Source organism: Python bivittatus, unplaced genomic scaffold, assembly GCF_059951505.1.
Source record: "Python bivittatus isolate LINGU-HERP-01145 unplaced genomic scaffold, Pbiv_v1 ctg000220_np1212, whole genome shotgun sequence".
NCBI classification, from domain to species: domain Eukaryota; kingdom Metazoa; phylum Chordata; class Lepidosauria; order Squamata; family Pythonidae; genus Python; species Python bivittatus.
The window spans coordinates 9217932-9245382 of NW_028277048.1; the positions used below are offsets into that span (position 1 = coordinate 9217932).

General features: G+C 42.4%; 1 protein-coding gene across 1 annotated transcript in view; it reads right to left on the reverse strand.

Annotated features, from left to right (window-relative positions):
* Positions 1-27451, reverse strand: part of KCND1 (potassium voltage-gated channel subfamily D member 1) — a 58598-nt gene that overhangs the window by 21533 nt on the left and 9614 nt on the right. Inside the window, exons 2-3 of the mRNA XM_088137829.1 lie at positions 240-402; positions 19-102 (exon numbers count right to left, since the gene is read on the reverse strand). Of these exons, the coding sequence (XP_087993955.1) occupies positions 19-102; positions 240-402 (247 nt within the window). The remainder of the gene's footprint in view (positions 1-18; positions 103-239; positions 403-27451) is intronic.

Here is a 27451-nt window from a genome sequence, read left to right on the forward strand (position 1 = left end):
AGAGAACTGAGTTCATACCTCAAGGCCTCCATTCTGCTTGTACTGAAGAAAAGCATTGGTAGTACCACTCTTGGCCAGCCGTATTCGGGCCAGGCGAACCTTCTGTAAAGGGGGGGAACACAAAGAACCATTTATGGAATGTGAGAGATAATTGAGCCCCCCTTCTCTGTGGTGTCTTTCACCCACTGCTTTTTGCTTCCTCTTCCTCCTCCTCCTCCTCCTTTGGCAGTCAAATCTACCTGCTGAGCTCGCCGCTTATCTGCCCGCTGATTCTGGTGGTAGATGCGGCTGAAGTTGGAAACAATGACAGGTACAGGAAGGGCGATGACCAGCACCCCACTTAGAGAGCAGATGGATCCAAAGATCTTCCCTGCAATGGTGCTTGGGACCATGTCACCATAGCTGGAAGAGATACAGCAGTTACTGCAGCCCTTAGTCTCTCAAACCATCTCACAGTTGCCCATATACACATGTTGCCCCTCTGTCTTAAACACCCAGAAATGAAGATCTTCCCCCTTCATCAGTCTTCCCCAAATTGGTGCCTTTCAGATATGTTGAACTTCAGTTCCCATAATGCTTTGCTAGTACTCCACTGGATTAAGGGAGGCGAACTCAAACACATCTGGAAGGTTGTCCTTGGTCAGTGTTACAGCAGGCTGGGGAGAAAATAGCTGACTGCTCAGTGGCATAATCAGGGCTAGCTTTCAAGCCTGCAGTCTGTCTCCCTCCTCCCATCACCAAGTGATCAGAGATTGGCAGATAAGAAACAGACTGTTGGTTTTGCTCAATAAATACATCTGGGTGTATTGAGGTTCACCAGGATTGCTATTATTCATTTAAACGTCTTTCCTTCTTTATTTTAAAAATCCTTTTTAGGTCAGGTAGTTTTATTTCTTTATTCCTGAAATAAATATTACCCATTCTGACAAGAAAACAGGGCTTATTCCAAAGTCAGTGGTGGGTTCCACAACTGAAGCCACGCAAATTGCCTTATCAAGGGACCCACCATAAGATCTTTAAGTTCAGGACTACAATCAACAGGCTGTGCCTACTTGTACATATGAAGATTGGTTGGTGGCACAAATAAAACAGGTGTGTGTGTGTGTGTAAAATTCTGGATTGGATGCCAAATTTTTCACTGACCCTCTTGCACTGTTAAGAGCAGCTTGATGCAAAAAATCAAGCAAGTGAAAAGATCTCGATCCTTTGATTTCTATGCTGTGAAAATGTTAACTTGTGTGTCAGGCAGCTATTAAAGACCCAGGAGGATGACTAAATAATAGTGGTGGCAAATCTACTAGATAGCTTGGGGTTTGTGTGTTGCATAAGGATTATGTAAGCATGGGACTGGAATTTTTAATTCACATAAACTTGAACTTTCTTTGATCAGTGCAGAGATAAACTTCCAATATGTTTATACTAAGATTTTTTTTCTTTTGGTTATTCATTTCACTGTTCTGGTCAATTCTGTTTACTATATGTAGTCTTTGAAAATAATTGCTTGAATATCTATGCTAAGTATGTAAGTTCTGAGTATATTTTACAAAAAGGAATGATTAAATTTGTATTACAAGAATGTTATTTATGGTTTAATCCTGGATTTAAATATTTTTAGAACTGTGACTAAACTTATGATATTTAAGTGGCACTCTGTTAGTTATTCTGATAGTAGCTTCTAGGCTGAGAAACTAAACAGGAATGGCCTTGGTTAATAGTTGGATGGGATTCTTCCGGAGAATATCAGAAGTGTACACTAGACTAAGAAGTTGAAGAAATATCTCCAAAGAAGTCAATGGTTAATTACTTCCATGTTGTTACTGGGGAGTGGAACAACTAGTGGTGTAGAAGGATGGTAGGAATTCCATCTCTTTTATATATGGGAATTGTGTAAGTTCCTTACTTCCAAAGCTGAGTAGAAAAACAGTCTCTCCCAATCTGGTGCCTTCCAAATAAGTTGGCCTTCAATTTCCATCATTCCCATTCAACATGAGAAATAGGAATGATGGAAGCTGGAATCCAATACATCTAGTGGAATTGATTGCAAAAGTTAGTGTGAAAGTTAGAGACTATTGATGAAGACAGCATTTGTGTCTACATCAATAGTCTCATGTCAATGCGCTGAAGACATTTGAAGACAAAGTTCTACAAAGAACTTTCAAATAATAATTGTTATTTTTCAAGCATCAGGCACTTTCCATCCTCATCCCCCCTTATCCACCAACACCAGGCCTTAAATGCTTCCCCTCTTTTTCTTCTACATGTAAATGCCTCTAAATATATGACCCCTAATGATCCAGAGGGACATATTCCCCACCATCCCTCACCCATGCTTATCCCAGTGTTTCTGGCAGTGTGGCTTCATGGGTGAGCTGGACGTCTTCCCACATGATCTTGTTTCCCAAAGTTCTGTGGGTGAAGCTGGTTCCCAACCATGGTTGTGTTTCTTCCTCCCCAAGGATACCACCTAGATGTCGTTTCCAGCCCATAATGGAACAAACTCCATGCAATCAGTTGACTTAAGGACTGAAAATCTATGGCACCTGTTAGGGAACAGCAGGTTCCAAGAATTATGGCCCTAATAACTCTTTAGTTCTCTCTGATGAACAGGCCCTTGGGAGATCATTAATAGGACCAGTGCTGGGGAAGGAAGGAGGAGAAGCAGGTAATTGAATATTAAGACCCAGCAGGGACCAGAATGAATGAATGAATGAACAAACAAATGGAGGCTGGATATTTTATCCAACTCAGCATTACTTTCTCCAAATTATTTCAACAGCTTCCCTGTACATTCACGTTCAGCTGGGGAAAAGAATAGGGGAAAAACCTTGCATTCATTATATTTTACAGCCCTGAAACTAAAGGCCTCGTACTCAAACATAGGCAGTTTAAGTACAAAATATACATGCATGCTATTAGATGGAAAGTGTCTCTACTAGCTTCCAGCATGCATTGTGACTTATTGGATCAGATCAAGGGCATGTGGTTTGCATGCAAAAGTTGAAACACTCCTAGTCAAACTATGTTTCAATGAACAGAAGCTAAAAAAAAGTGGTATTAAGTTAAACACAATTTTTGCAAATTTGAATGCATACTTACAATTTATGTGTAATTGTGTACAGATTCAGAGAAGAAACAGTGCATATGGGAGGTGCCAAAGGCTGGGTACCCTTTCAATCAGTCCTTTATATCTTCTTTGATAGAAATAACAGCTTCCAAATATTGTTCACTGAAACACAAACTTGACCAGGGGTGCCTAAATATTTGCTTGCAACTGAACTGCACTCTCATTCAGTTCTCTGTACTAATCAGTCAGCCAGCACTGGTGCTCCTGGGAGGTCCCATCTATCTCCATGTTGTTCTTGGTAGCAATTAAGAATTATCTTCCATCATCCAGAAGTGGGCAATTTTTTGAGTTTTTGACACACAATGGTTGCCATGGTAAAGTGGTGGTTCATCTTCTCCTCAAGAAGGCAGTACTGGATCCAATGGAGCTGGACAACTTTTGTCCAGTCTCCAATTGTCCCTTTTTAGGGAAGGTTGTTGAAAAGGTGGTAGGCCTGCAACTCCAAAGGGCCTGGAGGAAGCAGATTATCTGGACTCCTTTCAGTTGGGTTTAGGCTGGATTATAGTACTGAGAAAATATTAATCACACTTGTTGATGATCTCTGGTAGGCTTGGGAATGGGGTGGTGCATCCATCCTGGCCCTCCTTGATCTTTCAGCAGCCTTCAATACCATGGATCATGGTATACTTCTGGTTCGGCTTATTTATTTATTTATTAGATTTATATGGCTGCTCATCTTGCATAAAGTGACTTTGGGTGGCTAACACAATAAAAACATCAATACAAAACAAAATGCAATAAATAAAGCCACATCAAAAAGAAAAAAAAGGTCACTTGAGGATAAACAGTCAACAACAAATTCATAAAACTCATGAGCTCAACCACCAGCTGACTGCCATGCCTGACAGACAAACCAAGTCTTAAGGGGTTTGCAGAAGGCCAGCAGGCTTAGAGGGTTGCAGGAAGCACAGTTTACAGTGGTTCTCCTCCTTCCTCCAAGGCCAGTTCCACTCAGTTTGGGAAGGGAGGTGTCTGCCCCTAGGCTCCTGCATTTTATTGTGCCTTAGGGCTTGACTCTCTCCCTGCTTCTAATATCTACATGAAGCTGCTGGGTGAGGTTATTTGTCGGCCTGGAGTTAAGTATTATCAGTACGTTGATGAAAATTAGTTGTACGTCTCTGTTCCTGGCCATCCAAGTGGCTATGGGTTTTAGAGAGCCCCCAGATCTAGAAACATTCCACCTCTAATTCTGGATAGGGGAAAACTCCCCCAGAAAAAGGTGGTGCATAGTATGAGGGCCCTTGAGGGCAGGTGGCAGCACTGGCCTGGAGGATCTTTGCACAAATCCATTTTATATGCCAATTGCACCCGTGCCTGGATCAGGCAGCTCTACTCACAATCATTCATGCTTTCATCACATTCTGGTTGGACTGGTGCAATGCCTTCTAATGGGCCTGCCCTTGAAGAGCATTTGGAACTGCAGCTGGTCCAGAAAGCAGTGACGTGTGCAGTTCTGGATGCTCCATAGTATGCCCGTGTTACTCCATGGTTTGTAAGCTGCAGTGGATTCCAGTAGACTTCCAAGTGCAATTCAAGACATATAAAGCCAAGTTACTTGGAGGACTGCCTGTTTCCAATGGTTTCTGCCTGTCCCACCAGATCTGGCAGAGTGGGCAAGCTCAGGGTCTCTCCTGTTAAACTAGGGTCATCTAGTTGAATCCAGGAGGCATCCATAGGCACCCACCCTATGGAACAGCCTCCTCTCTTAGATTTGGATGGCCCTGACTCTGCTAGCCTTCCAGAAAGCCTTGAGGACCTGGCTTTTACCTCAGGCATTGGGGAACAGATAAATATAACTCCAAACAAAGTACTGGCCTAAACAACCTTCCATTTTTATTGTCTGATAATCCAGTGTGGGCCTTGATACGTTCTTGGAAATAAAGGTGATGCTGGAGATTTGCAGCATTCTCACTTCCCATTGATGTATTTTTAAATAAAAAATAATTGAAAAAGAAGAGTTGGGTGGGGCAGGGAGTCTGATGGGTGCCAAAGGAACCATGATCTCTACCCCAGCGCTAATACATTTCAAGGTAGTGCTTTCTCTTCTATATACACATCTCTTCTCATTGCCACCAGTGTATATTCTGAAGGGGAAAGCTGCATCTGAAACACCAGTGTGTCCTTCACATCTGCCATGGGGACACTTGTATGCTGTACAGTTCAGTAGCTGATTATACCCAAAATATCTAGAAGCAGCTCTTAATAAAAGTTTATGATACAGCCAATCCAGTGGGCTTCTGTTTCACTACCTACTGAATTACCTTGAAACTACAGGAACCCTAGAAATATAAGAAACAACCTTCTCTTGAGTCCAATTATTAGCCCATCTAGCTCAGTATTGCCTACACCAAACTTCTTCATGTTTGGTGCTAGACTCCGACCTTCTCTTCTCCTTGGCCATGCTAACTGGAGCTAACTGGAGCTGATGGGAACTAAAATCCAGACTTGCAGGGAGGGGGCACCAGGTGGGGGGCAGTGATTGGTCTCTAAGGCCTTTTCTAGTCCTGCCTGGTGGTGTCCCTTGGCATGCAGGGCTTGTGCTCAATGTTTCTACAGCCATTCATCATATGACAGACAAACCTGATTTCTGGGACAGCCACTGGGGCTACTAGCACCAAGGCTGAATTGGTCTGTACACTGATGTAGTGAAACAACTGCTTCACAACCTCCATTCTTTGGCTCAGGAATGAGGAAAGTGTTTTTTGCATGGAGTCAGAATCACTCTTATATTGATTGTGCTTTTGCCTGTTTCATTGGAGCCCTGGGACAGAACCAGATCACAATTAGTGCTAGATTTAGAGTATCAAGCAAACCTTCCATTCCTTTCTGGTACCCTGTTTCATGCTGTTCCTCTCCCATATCTGACTGCTGCCCCAAGGTGCTGCTACTACGGTTGCTTACATCAGCCCTTGAACTTCCATCTTTATGTGTGTTTTATGTTACCAGATAACAATTACCAGATAACAATTCTGTAATAAACCTTTGCTTTATTACGAAACAACCCTTTTTCACCCTTCCCTGTTTCTCTGTGGCTGCTCTCTGATCTCAAGTTCATTTACAAATTTCTCTAATTTGAACTCCCTATAAATATATCAGCTAACCTAAAATCTTGCTAGCACTCAGCAGATCAAGGCCAGGTTTATCTTGGAGACAATGGGGTAACATCTTGGCCTGATCAGAATGCCAGGTGCCTTCACCTACAATAAGGGAAGTTTCTGAAGCTATAAAAAAGATTAAACCAGGAAAGGTGCCTGGACCAGATGGATTATCAGGTTTTTATTATAAATGTTTTGAGGATGAATTTTTACAACCTTTACAAAACATGATGACCTCTGTCTTGCAAGGAGGAAAGATGTCAGAGAGTTGGAAAGAGGCCAGTATAACACTAATACCCAAAGAGGGACAAGATTTGACTTTAACAAGAAACTATCAAGATTAAAAAAGAAACTTATAAGTTGAGAGCTTTTGCAGATGACTTGGTGTTGATTCTGGAAGATCCTTTAAAGGGAATTGAAACATTAATGGGCAAATTAAAAGAATTTGGTGCATTAGCAGGTTTCAAGATTAACAAACAGAAGACGAAGATGCTAACAAAATATGAAAATAGAAGATCAAACAGAATTGATGAATAAAATGGGTTTTAAGATTGAGAAGAAGGTAAAATATCTGGATATCAGTATTACAAATATTAATTGTATGTTACTTCAAAATAATTATGTTAAGACATGGAATGAAGTTAAAAAAGACATGTTAAGATGGGAAAAACTACAACTGTTGTTGCTGGGGAGAATTTCTGTGATAAAAATGAAGGTCTTGCCTAGAACGATGTTTTTATTTCAGATAATACCTGCTTTGACAACTGATGCACCATTTAAACAGTGGCAGAAGGATATACAGGTAGTCCTCAACTTACAACCATTCGTTCAGTGACTGCTCAAAGTTACGGTGGCACTGGACAAAGGGACATATGACCTGTGCCCAAAGTTATGACTGTTGCAGCATCCCCGTGGTCATGTGATCAAAAGTCAGGTGCTTGGCAGCCCACCTGTGCTTATGACCGCAGTGATGCTTCAACTCCCCCCCCCACCTATCTCCCCCCATCTATGCCTTTTTGGCCTCCTGCCGCCCTGTGCTCTGCCACCCCAGCTGACCTTTGCCGTTTTCTTGCACCCACTGCTGACGAGGCGTGCCCAGCTGCTGGGCCGGGCTGGGGCTGGGCTTTGTGCTGTGAAAAAAAGAAAAGCAGAAAGCAGCCCCTTTGTGCTTTTTTTTTGTGAAGCCCAGCCCCAGCCTGGCCTAGGAGCACGGCACGAAGGGGCTTTTTGTGTAAAACAGAAAAAATTGAACTTACGATTTATGTTTCTGATGATTAGACTGAGTAGATTATAGAAAAAAGAGTTGTTGTAATCATAGAGTAGGGTAAATGTACAATTGTACTTCTAACTGCTGTAAAGAAGATCGGCAGCCACTTCTTTGTATCTTTTTTCTTTCTTTTCTATTTTTCTTTTATTTTTTCCCCCTTCCTTGCACTTTTAGCTTTCTCTTTCATTTCTTTCTTTTTCTTTTCTTTTTCTTACTTTATATTCATTTGTAATTAGGAGTCCTTGGGCAGAGACTCCCTAATGCTTCACCTGCTTACCTTGGATACAAGAGTGACAGGAACTAAGAGAGTCATGCCAGCTCAGGTGTTGCCTGGATTAACAAGGTGTGCATCAGATGCTGAGGAACCAGGACAATCTAACAGTAAGTGGGCTACTGAAACAAACCATACACGGACGAGACAAGAGAACTTGGAATTGATGGAATGCTACTACAACAGTAGACCTAATGAGAGGGGATATATGGAACATATGAGGGAACTATGGATGGACAGAAGACCTATATCCACACTGAGAAACAGCTAGTTACCCAACGCTTCAATATAGTGAAGAGGAAGCTGCTCTCACAACTTGAGGTAGACCAAACCACACATTACATCCCAGACTCAAGAAGACCTGGAGGAACAACTAGATGTGCAGCCAACACCTGAAGCTGGAACGTCACTGCCACTCCCTCCATTACAGCATGAGGCATAAGATCATGGATAAACTAGCTTTAGTCAACTCTTGAGACAGATTACCAAGGCTCAGTGGAGAAGTGCCATCAGATAGTATGCTAGAAGATGCCAATAGAGCCTTCACGACAATCCCTACTACCAACATAATTCAAACCAATGAACTGGTATATGCTACAGCTGCTGTAATCCTGGATACTTCACTACACGATCAAGAAGAACAGCAATACATCCCCCCCCCCCAAGAAAATGAGATTGGAGGCTAAGATCAAGGCAACTCGGAAAGAAGTTAATCAATTCTGGTGGAACTACAGAAGGGTGTGGAGATTAAGGATAAGATTCAGCTACTGAAAAATACATGGGCCTGACTCCAACTGAAGCCCTAGAGACTGCTAAACAAAGGCTCACAGCACTGGCTGCCGGGCTAAGGAGATACACTAGAGAAGCAGAGGCCAAGAAGATAAATGCCCTGTTCTCCAAAGAACAGTCCAAGGCGTACTCCCAACTGCAGTGCAATAACACAATAACCGCAGAGCCACCAACAGCAGAAAGTGAACAGTACTGGAAGAACATATGGGAGAAAGAGAAGACACATAACATCAGTGCAAAGTGGCTGCAGGACATGAGAGCAGACCATAGCAATCTCCCAGAACAGGCACCAGTCACCATCACAGTAGCAGACATCCAACAGCGGGTCAGGAACATGAAGAGCTGAACAGCACCTGGCCTGGACATGATTCACATCTACTGGCTAAAGAAACTAACAGCAGTGCATGAATGTCTAGCAGCATTGCATGAATGCCTAGCAGCACAGCAGTGCATGAACTACACATTGCATGAATGCCTAGCAGCACAGATGAACCAGCTGCTAACAGCAGGCTCCCACCCAGACTTGCTAACAAAAGGAAGGACAGTGCTGATCATGACAGATCCCCACAAGGGAACAGCACCGTCCAACTACCAGCCAATAACCTGCCTCCTAGGTTAACTGGCCATATGGGCCAATACATTAGCACAGCGTAGAACGGCGTTGGGAACAACACCAGACACTCAGAACACCAGTTGCTCATAGATACAGCAGTCACCCAAGACTCGAGGTCTAGACAGACCAATCTGAGCACAGCCTGGATTGACTACAGGAAAGCTTATGACTGAATGCTACACACATGGATCTGTGAATACCTGGCGCTATACAAAGTCCACAAGATACTAAGGACCTTCCTTGAGAACTCAATGGGACTGTGGAAGACAACAATGGAAATCAACTCAAACACTGGAAGTCAAGTCAAGAAAGCTCGCACAAGTGGCCATCAAATGCAGCATATACCAAGATGATGCACTGTCCCTGCTGCTGTTCTGCATAGGCTTGAACCCCTTCAGCCAGATAATCACAAGGTCTGGATATGGATACAAGTTCAAGAATGGAATCACCATCAGCCACCTCCTCTACATGGATGACCTCAAGCTGTATGCTAAGAGTGAATGAGACATCGACTCGCTAATCCACCTGACATGGATCTACAGTGAGGACATTGGGATGTAATTTGGACTGGAGAAGTGTGGCTGGATGGTAGTAAAAAGAGGGAAGGTAGTTAAGACTGATGGGGTGGAACTACCAGTGGGCCACACAGCAGACATAAAGACCAGCTACAAGTATCTTGGTATCCCACAGTCACATGGGAACCATGATGAGGAGACAAGGAAGACAGCAACATCCAAGTACCACCATAGGATAAGGCATGTCCTGAAGAGCCAGTTCAGTGGAAAGAACAAGAGCCATGCCATCAACACGTACGCCCTGCCAGTCATCAGATACCCTGCTGGTATAGTGAGCTGGCCAAAGGAGGACATGGAGGCTGCCAATGTGAAGACCCAGAAGCTCCTCACAATGTACAGAGATTTCCACCCCAAGTCCAACACCCAGAGAATTTACACCAGCCGCAAAGAGGGTGGGCAGGTTCTGGTGAATGTCAAAGCCACTGTCTTGGATGAAACCCAGAGCATCCAGGAGTACATCAGTAACATGGCACCCAAAGATGAGCTGCTGAGAGAATGACTGAGGCAGCAGCAGACATAGGAGGAAGTTCAAACAGAGGAAGTGCCATGGAAGGCAAGACCCTGCATGGGATGTACCATTGACAGCTGAGGTGGCTGACATTGGGAAATCCTACCAGTGGCTGGAAAGAGCTGGACTAAAAGACAGCACTGAGGCACTGATCATAGCAGCACAAGAACAGGCACTAAGCACCAGCTCCATAATGGCAGGGTATAAGATGCAGGCAGGAATAGCATAACCAAGTAGCTGGCATTGTATACAGGAACATCTGCACAGTGTATGGGCTAGACTCTCCCAAGTCCAGATGGGAGATTCCAAAGAAAGTCATGGAGAATAACAGGCGTAAGATCCTGTGGGACTTCCAGATCCAGACGCACAGGCAGCTTCCCTATCCTATAAGGTTGAATAAGTTAAAAAAAACAACAACTAAGTATATTTTCTTGCTTTGTAACAGTTGATTACAGGCAGTCCTTGTTTAACAACTGCCTCATTTAGTGACCATTTGCAGTTATGAAGTGATGAAAAAGTAACTTTGCAACCAATCCTCGCATTTACGATCTTCCCAGGTCCATAAAGCAAGGGAAAGCTGAAGTAAGATCATAAGCACAGTCACAGTTTCACTTAGCAACCATTTTGCTTAATGTTCAAGTTACCAGTCCCAGTTGTGGACACTAAATGACTACCTATAGTGTGATGCTAGCAAAAGAAAAGTAAAATCATCCAAGACTAAAGTCAGGCCATGTCTGCAGAAAATGGAAATCATTTGCATGAAAAAAACTTGCCACCCATTTTTGATGATTTCCAGCACAGGCCCATCTTTTGAATTAGTTTGCCTCAGAAAACTGTGAAGAACCTGTGGTCCTCTAGGGGCCTTTCTTCACTTGTATCTAAGTGTGGCAGAAACATGACCTAGCAACCTCTTTTCTGCTCTGTCCTCTTAAAATTGCCTTCATCTGATCACCAGCCCAACTATGAGGCTACCTTAGCTCATCTTTAGCTGCCCAGTTTTCAAGTACAGTAGTATTTTCCTCTAGTCCCAAAACAGGTTTTGCCATGGATACAGCTGACATGCGTCACCAAAAATTCCCCCTTCTCTCTGTCCCTTAGGCACAGGGTCATTCTGCTTTTAGCAATAGGAAGATGCAGTTCTTTCGAATAGATTGGAAACCTGGATCAATCGGAACAGTAATTGACCACTAGCAGGGTTAGTACTTTCCTGGAATAGTATGAAAGTTACGTTCAAAAGTAACCTGTGAACATACTTGTGCAAAAACAGACCACATTTTGACAGTTGGCTTACTCCACTCGTCCAGCTGTTGAAACTCACTTCCTTTCCAAGCCCAGCCCTGGACCATGTTAAAGGGGGGAGGGAGAAGGCAAACAAAGCTGGAAAAAATCACCAAATCCTATTCTTATTGTGTACACTGTAAATAAAGACAGTACCACAGAGATCAATTTTATGCCAGTATAGTTCTCTACCAGCACAGGAACTGGTGGACAGCATTTGGATGGAGCTAGAATGCTCACTTCCACCACCCTTGAATGAACATGTCCTTCCTCTTGATTGTCTTGAATCCCCACTATTCAACTTTGTTGGAAGGCCTCAGGCTCTAGTGTTAGCAAAGAGAGAGAAATGCTCACGTCTTGTTCTACTTTCTGATCCTGCACAATTTGAGGCATCAGTTGCTCATGTGATGTCAGAGGCAGATTAGGGAATTTGGGAGACTGGTCAGAGTGCTGATGGATAAACAGTAGTGCTGCCTTGGTTGAGGAGGTCTGGGTGAGATACCTTCTTGGGACATGAATGTATGCACACTTCTGGGTGCTGTTAATATTCCCTCCCTCTCTCTCTACCCTCCCTCCCCATCGTTAAACTCCCTATGTCTTAATAGGCACCTTCTGTTTCTTTCCTTCTACATTTAAAAGCATTTGGGGGCACTGCAGAACAAATCTGCCATTGCCTATGGTGCCCTCCAGAGAGTCTTTGGGGAAAGAGGAGAGGCAGAGAAGGGAGTGGGAGGTAAGGCAACATCTCTCTGTTGATTTTTTGAAAAGTTATATGGGTGCTGAAATTAGGATCCCCAAGGTCTGTGCCCACTGATTTAGCCTTAGTGGCATCAATCTGTATAAGACTTCTAGGTCAGAAATCAGATTTTCTAATTCCATCTTTAAATTCCCAGGAAGAAGATGCAGCATCTTCCTGTCTTCTATTCAGTCCTTTCCTTCCATTTCTCCTCTGTCCTATCTTAGTATCAGGGATCTACATTAGCCGGTGAAGGAGGACTATATGAGGACTGGAGAAAGCAAGGAGAAGGAGCCATAGTAGCCTGATTCAGCTAAAAGTTTTAAAATAAGTGGAAAATCTGTGATATGTCCTGCTGGCAATTTATCTTGTGCAACAATCGAGCTGTACTGTAGTTTCAAAAGAACCCAACCTGGAGGACCAGACTAAAGTTGAAAGTAAGATGAACTCTTTGTACATTGCAACAGATTACCAAGGAACCATTTCATCAACTACGTAGTAGTTGTAGTCAGGCCTACAGAGCATATATTGTAGAAATCCACCATCAGAATCTATATTTTTATTCATGTCTTCCCTCACCTCCCAGTCCGCATTTATAACTCTCACAGCTACTGAGTAATTTTGCTAAAGTATAGTCAGTCCTTGATAATATCCTACAGTTTGAAGAGGCTGTTGAGAATCAGCAATTGGTGCCGACTGAGGCCCTGGTGGTGGGGTTATGTGTAATTGCTTGACACGAGTCCTCATGATCAGCACAGAAGCAGGCATGCAGCTTGATCCTCATCAATTTTCCTTGGAATGAAGCCCCGTTTTATTCAATGGGGCTTCCTTTCCAGAAAATGCACAGAGGATTGCAGACTAAGCAAATATACATACGAAGATGCTTACTCTGCAAAATGGATGTCACAGAGCATGGCTTTATTTGCATTATCTTGAAAAGATTCTGGGTTTGTTTTAGCACAGATTAGTGCTCTTTATATTTATTATACACAGCACTTTCTAGTTCATCAGATGAGGAAGCAGAAAGCTGGTGTTTTGACCCATTCAAACAGTTCTATATCAGTTCAGGTGCTATAAATATTTTAAGGCTGTCAAAAAGGGATTAGATGGGGAGAATCGTGGTAGGGATTGTCTTATGCTCAATTTAGATCCATCAGGATACTGGTCAGGAAATGGAGGGTAAGCATATTGGGTTAGGGTGCAGCCACATGAAATCCAAGTTTTTCTAATTTCTTTCTGTCAGCAGACACAAGCATTCTTATTGAGACAGGCTTTTGACGGATAAGCCATTTTTTCTGTTGAGTTGGGTGGGCATTGGCAGTTCTATTCTAGTTTTTTAAATGATATTTTCATTAAGTCTTTTAACTATATTTTTAATCTGCTTGATTTTTGCTTGCCTTCTATTATTGCTAGCTGCTTTGAGTAATGGAAAATGCTGCCTCTTTGAAACACATCAGATAAATAAAGGCTCACTCACCAATCTGGGGAACAAGAAATTCTTATATTAAAAAGCAAACAAGTATGTATGACTGAGGATAGGAGGACATGTCTATAAAGGTTGGATCAATGTTTTGGAAGGGAGAAGCAATGACATACATACACATCTGTATTTTAGACCACATGATTTGGCTATTCACCAGGAAGTCTTGCGAGTCTGAATAATTTACTGAGTCTAGGCACTTAATTCCAGGTAGCAAAGGCAAGTTCTGACGTCTTCAGTCAGAACCACAGAGCTGCAGATTGAAGAGTTATCAGGTGTATCATGTCTGTCCAGGTTCTAGATCCATTCTGGGACTCATTATACTTTTCCTAATTTAGAACAGCAATTAAATTTCCAGGTCCAGTTTGGGCCTTTCCAAAATATCAGTTGGTTAGGCTGCTAACCCTGATTCTCAGTCCTCTGACTTATGGTCCCAGGGTTTCTTCTTCTATAAGAAAGTTATCTGATAGCACATCAGTTCATTCAGCTCCAGCATGTCTATTCCAAGAGCAGACCAGTTGCAGCCTGAGAACTGTATGCAGCTCCTAGCTCCTGCAGTCCCCAAGACGAAATTTGAAAATCACTGGCACCATTTTCCATTTAAATAAATAAATAAATAAATAAATAAATAAATAAATAAAATAAAATAGTTGTGCTAAACCTCCAATAGATTTAATTCATCTGTTTTGTCTGATAAAACAGACCTCAAAAATTAGGCTGGAAAGTCTGCCCCCCTGCCATCAATACTATTTTATCACTGTTACGCATCTTCTCAAAACAAAAGCAAAGCCAGTAGTTCCTGCTCTGAACAGAGGCAATTTTTTCATAAAGAACATGGAAGAATCAGGATGGAAGAAAAATGGAAAGGGGTAGGAGATTATGAGACTCTGATAAAACCCATCAAGATACGGGCAGTGGTCTGAATGATGGCTTTTGGGTTCTTTTTGGGGCATCCTGATGGATCTAAGCATTTAGAGTAAAACATCTAATAGGACCAAAGCGTGTGATGATGTGATGCAATCATTAAAAGAAAATCTCATATAGGTAGGAATAGTGTGGGGAAAGCATGGACATTTGTCCTCTATTCCGGTACAAGGATCCCCCTCCCTGCACTTCCCCTGCGATCCACCAGCCATTCCTCTTCTGCTCAGCTGAACCCACATTGAAGATAGAGGTCTGCTGTCATCACGTCTAGTTCTGCCCTCAAGAAAAGGACAACGGCCTGAAGGAAGATCGATCTGACTGACACTGGCAGTCCTTTTTGTTCTTCGGTGAGCCGGCACAGCACCTTCTCTTGGGACAGGGACTGGTGCTAGAAGATTGCAGAAAGCTAAATAGCTTATATAGCAACATCATTAATCTAACTAAAGTGATCTGCTATTATGTAATAAAATATGCTCAGAAATGACATGACTAATTGAATGGGAGCAGGAATAAATCAAATAAAGGCTCATTGGAGGAAAAAAGAACCCAAAAGCCATACTTTCAGATGGGAGGAGCCTTAGAAAAGAAAAAGGATGAAGGATCTCAGGACAGCTGGGGAAACAGTGCTCTCTCTGGAATCCCCACATGGCTGTTTCTCACTGGAGGGAAGGGAAGGGGGTGTTGGACTCCAGAAGTCAAGGGGTCTTGGCAGTTCTTCAGGAAGCCTCTGCTTATCTCCATGCCCCCAAACATTGCCTGACAATTCCTATGTACCAGATGCTATCCAAAACCTACAACAAACAGCAGACCAGGCTTCTGGTCAGTTGGCAACATTCATTCAGTCATGGAAGACTGAACAATGGCTATGCTAGAACACAATATTAATATTCACCTTTAGCATTTTTGTGGGCTTGAAAGTTCAGTCTGATCAGGACTCCCTCTTGGATGGAAGATAGACTTACTACCGCCAAATGTCATTAGCTGGTGGTGCCCTAATGGATTTCCACTGGCGAGGTTGCAGGAGGGAATGTTTCACAGATAGCCAAACATCTACAGGATTCTAAGTGCCCTTGTTCTTCACACACTCCTCCAAAGGGGTCTGAACATCAGCTGACCCTACCAATGGGAGGGGTGGGTGAAAGGAAGGCAGCCTCCCACATTCCATCCTGATTGGTCCAAGGCCCGGAATTCTTGGAAGTTAACCATTCTTCAGCTATAGGTCTCCCTGTCCAGCCTCTTCACCATGCTCTGGCAAAGAATATTCAAAATCCTTGAAAGATATCATCCAGGAAAGATGATGATGATGACTGGTGTGCTTCACATGACAAGCTACCTTTAGGCTTTGTGTAAGACCACCTCACATAAATGATTGAGGTGAGCTTAGAAGTGGGAACTCACCAGATTTGGCTGCTAGCCACCATGTTCCATCAACTCGCTTGTACGCTACCCCATAATATCTTGCTTTAACGTCTACAATTCTGTGTTTTTAGAAGACTTCACCAGTTTTAAATGCCAAGATCAGTATGAATTATGCCATTGGGAAAAAAATCTGCATAGGGGATTAATATATATAATATATAAAACTGGAATGTTTAACATTAGATTTTGTCTTTTTTGCAGATTCTATCTTCTTGGTTACTGCCCTCCATGCCAAAAATTCCCTGGAATAAAGAAGAGATTCCCTTTTCCTTCCAGCCTCCAGAATTTCTGACCTTTGGCTGAAAGACATGTTGACTAGGAATTCTGGGAGTTGCAGTCCCAACATATCTGAAAGACATCAGATATGGGTCAAGTCAACATTTGTGATAATATTTCTCTTTCCCCCTTTAACTCTTTAGAACATACCTCTTTTGATAAGATTTTGACTCAGACATCAAATCCTCATCCTTACAAACCAGAAGTACATATTACTAATTTGCTCTAAACAGTTTTTCTTTGTTAGACCCTTTCATTCCAATTCCTTTCCTTTCCTGTCCTTTGCTCTTTTCTTTACAGCTGAAATTGATATTATGAGCCTCAGGGTGTGAGTCTGGATTTTTGTTAGCATTTATGTCCTGAGGAATTTACAGACATGAATGTTAATGTGAAAAATACAAGGGAAGGAACAGAAAGGCTAATATGGAGTTCATGGGGACAGATCAATGAAAGACCTGTTCATCAGAGGTGAGCAGATGCTAAATCAGATTCCTCTTGCTTTGTAATGATCAGCAAAGATTTTGTACTCCCAAATGCTTAGCAACAACAATAACAGTAAAAAAGCTGATGTACCCTGCACAGTAATTTGTTCTTCAATGGACAAGTTCCTCTAGTTTGTGTTTCCCATCTATCGTATGGAATTTTATGTAGACACAACTTAAAACATTAAAAAATCATTACTATTAACTGACCTTAGCTAAAACCCTTCTCTCTCAGTCATATTTTGTAGATCAGGAGGAAAACTGAGGCTGAGAATTTAGTGTAGGAATCAAGTACCTGTAGCCCTCTATATATGTATCAAACTGTCCCCCCAAATGATTCTAGAATCTAGCTGTTGTTCAATTAAAATTCCCAACATCCTTCACCACTGGGGCTTCTGGGAATTGCAGTTTAATATCTGGAGGGCCACAGGTGTAGTTTAGGCCAACCACTGTGTTTGTACATAATGGGTTCTAGCCCCATGGCCACCACCTTGTGTCAGGTTCCACTCTTGGAGCCACAATTTTACATTTCTGCTCAACACTGGTAGACTTTGGGATTCTGTAAAACAAAAGGAGAGTTCCTACATGATTGAAATCATGTGAATTCTTTCTCAGGAATATTCCTTCCTAAACCCTTATGTCTGAGCTTGAGCAAAATATTGTCTAAATAAATCAAACTATATGAAGTCAAATGACTGCTTTATGCTGCTGTGACAATTCCTGTTGATCCAGAGAAGTATGAACTTCCCCCAAATTATATCCAGGCACACATTAACACCCCCTCCTTTATCTGATTTCTAGGGCTACCATTGATCCAGCAGGTTAGAAATTACAATATCTTCTCTGACGCAAATCTCTTTCTTTCTTTCTTGAACCTCTGAGATATTTATTTTCCAAGTAGTTCCAGGCAGACCAATCCAAAACCTCACCTATTGCTTTCTAAGCTAAATTTGCCACTGTTCTATATGTTTCTAATGTTCTTGCTTTGCTCTCCATTTTGTTTATATGATGAAGAGAGCCTTTTCACAGAAGCTTCAGAAGTTGAGAAGGAAGAATCTTTTATTTTTTAAATAATTTTTATTGAAAATTTTGATTACAATAGTAAAAGCAAATACTAAACTCAGAGAAAAAGAATAGAAAGAAAGAATAAAAAGTGCAAGGAAAGAAAAAGGAAAAAGAAAAGAGAAAGTAAGAAAAAGAAAATAAATACAGTGATACCTCGGGATACGAATGCCTCTGCTTGCGAATTTTTCGGGTTACGACCAGCTCCGGCCCCAAAAATTTACCTCAGTTTGCGAACTCCGCCTCGGGGTATGAACCAGATCGGCGGCCATTTTCCACCGTGACACGTGGTCCGCGGCCATTTTCTGCCCATGCCACGTGGCCCGCGGCCATTTTTCCGCCCGTGCCACGTGGTCCGCGGCTGTTTTTCCGGCCCTGCCGCGTGGTCCGCGGCCGTTTTCGCGCCGCGCCGGGCTGTTTTTGCGCTGCACCGCGCCGGGCCGTTTTCGCGCTGCGCCAGGCTGTTTTTGCGCTGCGCTGCGCCAGGCCGTTTTCGCGCCGCGCCGGGCCGTTTTTGTGCCGCGCCGCGCTGCACCGCACCCGGCCGTTTTCGCGCCGCACCACGCCGCGCCCGGCCGCTTTCCCGCCCGACGCGTGGTCTGTGGATGCCAGAATGGATTAACGGTAATTACATTGAACCTTATGGGAAATTGCCTCGGGTTGCGACCAAATTCGGGCGGAGGGCGGAACGGATTAACCGGATTTACATTGAACCCTATGGGGAAATTTGCCTCGGGGTGCGACCAAATTCGGAGGGCGGAACAGATTAACCGGATTTACATTGAACCCTATGGGGAAATTTCCTTCGGGTTACGACCAACTCGGGATACGCCCAGAGTCACGGAACGGATGAAGTTCGTATCCCGAGGTACCACTGTATTTAAAGAAGTTACTTCCAATCTTCATCATAAGTATAAACAAATTTAATAACTCTTCACCCCATATAAGGTTACAAACAAATATTTCTCTTCCCATAACCCATCGCTTATCCATATGCAAATCCATAAATCATCAACTTTTCAGTCCTGGTGTCAGCAAGAAGTCCATAAAGGGTTATCATAGGCTTATAGAAACATGTCTTATTTTAACCTTGGTCAGACAAACCCACTTTATATTCTTTTTACTTTTAACAATCTTGATCTTTAATTCATTCAGATGTTGTCATAGGATTTGATTTCTCTTCAATTTTTCTTTTTCTTTTTCCCATTCCCAAAGGCTTCTTCGAGGCTTTAGCAAACCTCTTTTCTAAATCCAATAAAAAGTCATTATCTAGGTCATTCTTTTGGTTTATCATTTGTATTTCCATTTTAATTTTCAAGGATTTAACCAACATCTTTTGTATATCCAGTAGAAAGTCCTTATCCAGGTCATTCTCTTGGCTTGTCATTTGTGTTTCCACCTTAGTTGTCTTCTCTGTCTTATAATCTACTATTTTAAAATTTTCCAGTATTTCTGGTTCTAATATTCCTACATCAGGCAAAATTTGTTTTACCTCTTTATCCTGTAAATCTCTCAAAATATTCCCTTTCACATATGTCATTCCTTCGTTGACATCTTTTGGACATAGTCTATCCATAGAAGCAGACATCATTGCTGACATTGTAGCTGCTAATTTCTGACCCCATTCTTCAAAGATCTAGAGTATTTCAAATGTCATAATGTTTTGTGTCATTTTGTAAATTTCAGTACAGTACTAACCAAACAGAAAGTGCAATCTTTCACTTTTTTTGCAGCTTTTCCATTTCTGCCTGGAATCTTTAGTCCCTTCTAGTGTCCATTTTCTGAAATCATAAAGTCTTGAATTTCTGTTATGACTTAGGATAGACAAAACAATTTAGTTCCCATAAAAGGTGGTTTATTTATATAATTATTTCCAAAATCTTATAGTAAAAGTCCTAATATTCCACATTTGTCTGGTCCCTTAATTCGTTTATAACTTTCTTGGATCAAAGTCTTACTTACCTTTTTGCTGTTTATTTCCAATTCTTTAAATTCTTAAGCTTAAAGTTAATTTTTCTTTTATTCAAGAATGAAGGTAAACTCACCAGGTAGTTTGTCAAACTTGTCATTTTGAAGATCTCTAATAGCCTTAAGATAGTTAAATAGGTAATTTCCTAAAGTGATTAAAAAGTGAGGTTAGTGAACCCAGTGTCCTTCAAAAGGTTCTGCCGCGGTTGAGAGCATGATAGCTTCCCTTTGTCTCCTGGCACTCAAACCCATGGGAGACCACTGTCCTGTGGTCTCCTTGTGAGGAGCCGCCGTCCAGAGCACATGTCCTCTCCTTACCTGGAGAGGTTCTGTAGAACCAGTCTACTCATGGGTTCTTCAGTCTTTGCCATGGTTGTCATCTCTGCTCATTCAGAGAGGTGCTTGTTCGCCATTCCTCCCCCGGAAGTCAAGGAAAGAATCTTTTAAAAATGAAAGGCCCTTGAATAACTTTGAATTCAAATCATCAGCAAGGTGGCCTTAGACATGATGGTCCCCACCTTGACCGCCACTCTCTCTTCCTCTCAGCATCAATGCCCCCTCCAACATATATTCACACTACCTATGATTCCCTGCTCCACACTCATTTTTACCCATCTGGAAAATGGTATGAGCGTCAGCCAAGGCAGCCTCAGCAGTGGTGCCTACAAGGCAAGGCTTTGGAGTAGAAATCCAAGGCTTACTTTGCCAAAGGAATAGATGATCTCAAGTGCAGCAGGATTGCCTGTCAATATTGTGATGTTAATATTATTAATATTAAAAATAGTATTAATACTATTAATATGTTAATAATATTAAGCAAGTTAATAATATTAAGCAAATGTAGCCAGTGGTCAAGGCATCAGGCTAGAAACCAGGAGACTGTGAGTTATAATCCCACCTTAGGCACACAACCAACTGGGTGACCTTGGGCCAGTTGCTCTCTCTCAGGGAAGCAGGCAAGGGCAAACCACTTCCGAAATCTTGCCAAGAAAACTGCAGGAACTTTTCCAGACAGACGCCAAGAGTCAAAAACTGACTCGAAGGCACCCCCCCAAAAAAAGAAAGCAAAGTGTTATTGCCTAAAATCTGTGCCCCTTATTTCATGGCCAAGGGAAACTCCTTTGATCCAAAATTGCCAAAATTCAGTGGTCTGCTTTTCTACCATTTTGAGGTATGAAATAGATGAACATTTTAGTACAAGCCCTAAACTTTAAAGTAGTCTTAACTTGTTCTCTGTCTCTCTGTCTCCCTCTCTCACACACACCCATTCTCTCTTATTTTCCTCTCTTTTCCCAAATCCAGGAAAAAAAAGAGAAAATCCTCACATATGTGTGACACAATCAAACACACTTTGCATCATTTCCTTACCACTGTGGTCCTCATAACCCATGCAAAATGCTATGTAACTCCTGGCTATTAAAAGGTTGCCCACTACTAACCAAAAGAGACCATTAAGCCCAGTATCTATGTACAAATAACTCATTTTTTGAACATGGATTTGCACACTAATAACAATGCTAGTAGCTTTTGGGCAAACAATAACTGGGGCAGGTTATTCTGTCATCACAAAAGAGACAACCCCCCCATCCCCCTTCATCAAGAGGGCAAAAGAAAGCAAGCAAGCAGCTAAGGGAATTCCTATATATAAGGTTCACATTTGAAAGCAAAAGTTCTCATTGGAATTCTTGTGGTATCACCTTAACCCTCATCTTATGAAGTCCTATTAATCAGCACACAGAAAAAAAAATGTTCCTTGAATGTTTGGTTCCAATTCGGATTACCATTAGAAGGTTCTGACGTAAGCGAATCACTGCCCTCCAGATATTTTAGATTACAATTCCTAGTCAAATGGACTGTCCCTCCCAATTCATAATTAGCCACTCGGATGTCATGGCAAATTCAGAATTGGGTAACTGCAGTGGTAAAGGTCATTGGTTAGTCCTGGTCTGTCCACACTTCCAACCTACTTCACAGGGTTATTGTGAGAAAAAAATGAGTGGGAAAAAGAAGAACCAGGAGTACCCATTACTGTGAGTCTTTTAGCAAATGATTACTATATCAAAGAAATAATAACTAATGATAGCAGATTCAGAAGATGAAACAAAAACATCGAAATGTCACATTTCCCTTGACCCTATCATTGCTTTGTTAAAATGGGTACAAAAGACTCAAAACCCATACAAGGCCAAATAATTTATTTAGGCTGACTGAAGTTTTATAGAATAGTCGCAAAGAACTCTAGAGGAAACAGCATGTGAATGGATAGCAAATAATTTCAACAAGGCACCACACTGGGATTATTTGATTACACAGCAGCTTTTCTTGACCTGGCATGATCCAGATGTTTGAAACTACAGTTTGCATTGGCCTCAGTCAGCAGAGCAAATGGCCTGGGACTGTGGCAGATGGAGGTGCGGCTGCTATACAAGCAAAAGAACAAGGGGTTCGGAATAGCCACAGAGGAATATTACACCAAGCACTGAAGACCTGAAGGACAATCCTTCATTTTCAAGGGCAATGAAAAGAACGGACAAAATAGACCTTCGGAGATGCTGGACCCCCATTCCCATCATCCCCAGCCAGCGTAGCCAATGGGGAAAGCTACAATAAATCTTCCAACCACAACAGACCTCAGCAACAGGGCTGCATGGGATCTGTTCCCTCCTGCTCCAGGACATACCTTCTGGACCTCTACTTTCCAGAAGATCAGGAATACTATTGTTGGAGTTTAGGGCAGCAAAGTGCATTTGGGGTAAGAATAAAGGCTCTGTTGAAACTACAGTACAGCATAAGTTATTTATTTAGAACTCCCCTCCTTAGGGAAAATTACTAGATACAATGCACAGCCATTAGAAAGACCTTCCATGATTTCAGGACCAGGGCTTATATTTTCCCCCAGCTAAGTCTCTTCTGCCCCACCCATCTGTTCTTCTCAAGGCATATCTGCACTGCAATCAAACTGGTTTAACATTCATTCTTGCTCCCAGGAAAACCACAGAACTGAAGTTCAACGTAGGTACGGGCGAGGGAGGGAATAAATAGAGTGGGTAGCACAAGTTTTGAAAAGTATTCTTTCAGCCTCCACCCCAATCTCCAATTCTCAGGATTATATTTAGGAGTGGGGAGAGAAGAGCTGTCACTATTAAACGAGTATCAAATAGCACTCTATCTGAAGAACAGAAGCTGTTGTTTCTCTTCTTTTTCTATCCCATAATCTTTCTGCTTTAGGAAAAATAAAGAACAAACTAAAGAAAACTCCAAAAACGTAGGTGATGTCAAAGAGCAAGTGACTGATCTCAAGCCACAGTTAGTGGCAGTAACACAATCCAGCCCCACTCCTTTTGTATAGGTGTATATGGGAGAGCTTCAATTGTAATGCTACGCCTGCTACCTTGCCTGTTTTGACTCCCCTGTGGACACCACTGGATAGTGGCTGGGGGGGATTGGCATCACTGGACACCTGCCAGGACCTGACCCATTGCAAGGACTCATGGCTCTTCTACTACCAGTGAAGGGACCTGCCAATTCATCAGTTCACAGGAAGACTTTATGCACACGGAAGGAAGGAAGGAAGGAAGGAAGGAAGGAAGGAAGGAAGGAAGGAAGGAAGGAAGGAAGGAAGGATCACCTTAATGAATTCTGGCACTATTGGTTTTAGAAGAGAAATAGGATTTCTTATAACCCCTCCCTTTCTTCTCAGTTAAACCTGTTAAAGAGACTCCATGAGAATTGTGCTTGAAAAATGGCTTTCAATGTTAAGCAGATACAGATGCCTCAGAGCCTGACAGTTGGTGGTGACAGAAGCAAGAAGATAGCCCTGAAGATCTCTCGCCCACGTCCCTCACAAAAGGTAGCAACCGATCAGGGGTCAACTCACTTGTAAAAGTCAGCCCATTAGTTGAAGACAAAACTGTGGAGCAGGGGCCAAAATTAGTAGCCTTTCAAAGGTTGACCAACAACCTCCATCACCCTGACCACTGACTGTGACAGTTGGATTCCAACAACTTCTGCAAGACCAACTCATTGGTCTGTTCTGCCCTAGACAACTGAGGTAATATCCAGACACCATGCAGAGGAGGAAAAAAACTTTAGGTAACAGCCACACATGCAGTGGCATTTTTAACTTCCAGTGCCCCACATTTTCCCCCAGATTTCACACTTACCAGGCCATACAAATGCAACAAGGCATTTACTGTGAGCTTGCATGACACAGTGAGTTGAAAATGTCACAGCATAGGGAGAGAGAGAGAGAGAGAGAGAGAGAACAGCATTAGAACTCTTGCCCCTCGTGCTTTCATTGCCTATATTTTCCCCTCAACATGTCATGCAAACATGCCCTTCCTCTTTCAGGATGACTCCTGCAATCTCTTGTTTATTTATTGCAATCTCTTTGGTTGTTTACTATTAGTTGGACCACAATGCTGCAGCCATGCCATAGCTGCTTTGAAAGGAGAGCTCCAGCTCCAGGTAGGAAAATTGAACAACCAACTCAAATGGAAATACTGTATATGGGAAGAGGAAGCACCAAAGAAATGGCTTGCAATTCAAAAGGGTGTAACGTTTTGCGGTGTTGCAGGAAAAGTGCGATACTTCTTCCCGGGGGTATTTTTCTGGTTGCACAGCACCAAGTGGAGAAACGGTAAAATGTCTTAGGCCAGCTTCAATGCCAATCTTTATTATTACAGAGAAACACCTCTAACTTTCAGATTGACTGGCTTCCTTCTGGTCAAGTTAAATGTTCAGCCTCTGTCCACCTGGAGGGTAGAGCGGGAGGAGATCAAAGCAAAGGCAAGTTGGTAATTAGAAACTCTTTACGTAACTTGGATGTCTGTCTTTTTCTACTTTGCAGACATCAAGGAGAAGAGTGGATTTTGCAACGGACAGGAAACAAATATGACAACCGGCTGTAAAATAAATACCATACGATCCTTCCTTTCTGCATTCAAGAAGGATATATTTTGCTGGCACTGATTATAAATACGGATAGCATGAAATATTCATATAATCCCTAGGTACCAACTCACAGCATTTCCACTCCACTGGAAAGAAGATGCAGTAACCTTGTGTTGCAGACTGTCAGAGTACAGAGGTGATGAACAGAGAGTAGGCTGAGTTGGAAAAACTGGACTGACAAAATCCCCCATGTCTGAAATGGGATGGAAGAAGGGACTTGGAAAGATGTTTTGATGCATTGACTGCATGCCTGCTGGCCGGGCCTGTTGTTAAGAGAGCCAAGAGAGTCAATAGCCCCACTCAATTTTATTGTGGTAATGTCCTCCACAAGGAATGATGATTTGGGGCAGCGGGTGTGAGTGCATGTGGATATGATTCGGTTTGTCAGCGCATGTTTCCCCTGTGGTGGATGCACTACTTCTCATATCCTTTGATAAAAAGAAGCCTGCTTGCATCTGTACTGGAAAAGAAACAAAAATAAAGATTGCTCAGCCACAGTGGTGGTACGACGAGGCACTCTCGCTCTATATCAGTTTGGCAAGCACAAAGGGCTGCAGGAATTCTTTGCTTTAATCCACTAGAATCTGCATGGATTAACCAGCAGAAATCAAATTGCCTTTGAAAGGTGTTTGAGTGAAGCCACCTTTCCATAATTGGGGGTGATTTGGGTTCTGTTGTGTTAATATAGTTTAGCAAGAGCTCTGTACATAATTTTTCTGTGACACAGATATGCAACCCAAGCCCTGGGAATGCTGTGGTGCCCGTTTTATTTTGTGGCCTCCAGTCACAATGATCAAGCATCAGTTTTATAGTTTCCTGGGTTTAATTTTGTATTAAGCAAAGAAAAAACAATGCAAGTCCTACAGAAATACCAAAAAAAAAAAAAAACCCTAGAAAATCCTGACATGCTCACTTTGTATCACAGCCCTGCCCTTCAAATACCAAAATATTTTCCAACCCTCTTCTATAGAAACACAGTGAAAGGGCAAAAAAAAAAAAAAAGTAGGGGACAACAGGGCTGAATAAAGATCCTGAGAACAACAGCTATGCTTTGGGGAATAAAATCCCTACACCTGTAATTCTGTTCCTTAGAGCTGTGAGGGCCTGCTAAAATTTCAGGATCCAGAGGGATGGCTGAGTAAAAGTTCCCAGGGTCCCATGACTCTCCCATCAGATGCTAAGGCAGAGTTAGAAATGAAAATAAATTAGGCAAATGTCCTCAATTTGTCTCATTTTTACTGGCTGATGAATGTCGATTTTTGAGTCTGAGTTTGCGTTGCAAAACACTAGTTTAATGTAATAGATACATGAATTGCTTAAGAAACGGATGATTAATCAGTTGCCCTTTACAAAAAAACATTGATATCTGCTGTCCTTTAAAGATTATCCCTGCTCAGGACAATTCTTGTGAGAATCCATATCAAACATCATCGTTTTAGGATAGGGCAGCATGAATTCAGTCTCCTACTATTTTTCCCTCAGAACCCTGTCTTCATTTCCCTTTGTCTCCTAAATTCCTTCTTTTGGATATATTTCTAGAGCGCACGATCCATGCGGCAGAGATCTCTTTCCTCATTTTTTATAAAACGTTAGTATAAGTTCAAAAAAACAAGTCCCACTGAGTTCTACTGGGCTTACCCTTGGCAAATGGCTATAGGACTGTAGCATTACCAATTTGTGGTAGTAGCAGAAACATATAAATAAACCAGTATTGAAGAAAACATTTACTACAATAAATCTCATTCTTGTCAAGGCACTAGAAGGCTCCTCTGTTTGCATATCTGCCCATTTCTCAAGCCTCTGCTGCTGTCACCGGCTCTTCCACCCCAGGACTCTGGATCTATTCCAAAACCATCAGAATCACACCCTTGTGGAGCACCAAAAGATGGGCCTTCTCAAAGGCAGGACATTAGGTAACTAACCCTCCTTCTTCAAAACCATGGTCACCACTAAAGAGGCAATCCAGATTGCAGTGACTATGTTCAGTATCAACCATGTTTCCCCAACCCATGAAAGGATTGCTTGAAAAGCCACCACTGGCCAAGTTCACTAGCATTCTAAATTAGGGTTTAAAAACCACAATAGTTGGATTCCCTTAATAGATTAAGCCAAAACCAAACACACTATGGCTTTGTGTGATTATAGACTGCAGCTGCAAAGGCTTCAAAATGGGTATTTTGCATAGCAGCCCAGCAGGAGCAAAACCCCCTCCCTCCCTGAAACATTAAAACAGCTGCATCCAGAACGTCTGCATGCGCGTGTTCATGCACAAATGGCACTCCTGCTGAGACTGCGAGTGAGGTGAAATGCACATATGGAGAGCTGGGAAATACTTTGAAGCAGTCAGGATTCTGGAAGAAATGGCTGCTTTATGGGCTTCAAGACAGGGTGCTTTGTTTGCACCATTGCACACCGATCCAAAAAGTAGAATGAACAGCATCACCAAGACTTTCTAAAGAAAACAACTAAGAACAAAATTCCCCAAGCTGATGCTCTCGCAGCGCAGTGGGCTGCAGTTCCCACTATCCTTGGCCAGCGGGACCATTGGCTGTACTGGCTGAGTGAGGTGGGAATGATCTTCCTTCAAAGGTGGAGTGCACCACCTAAAATGCATCAAAGGTCTTCTGAGCC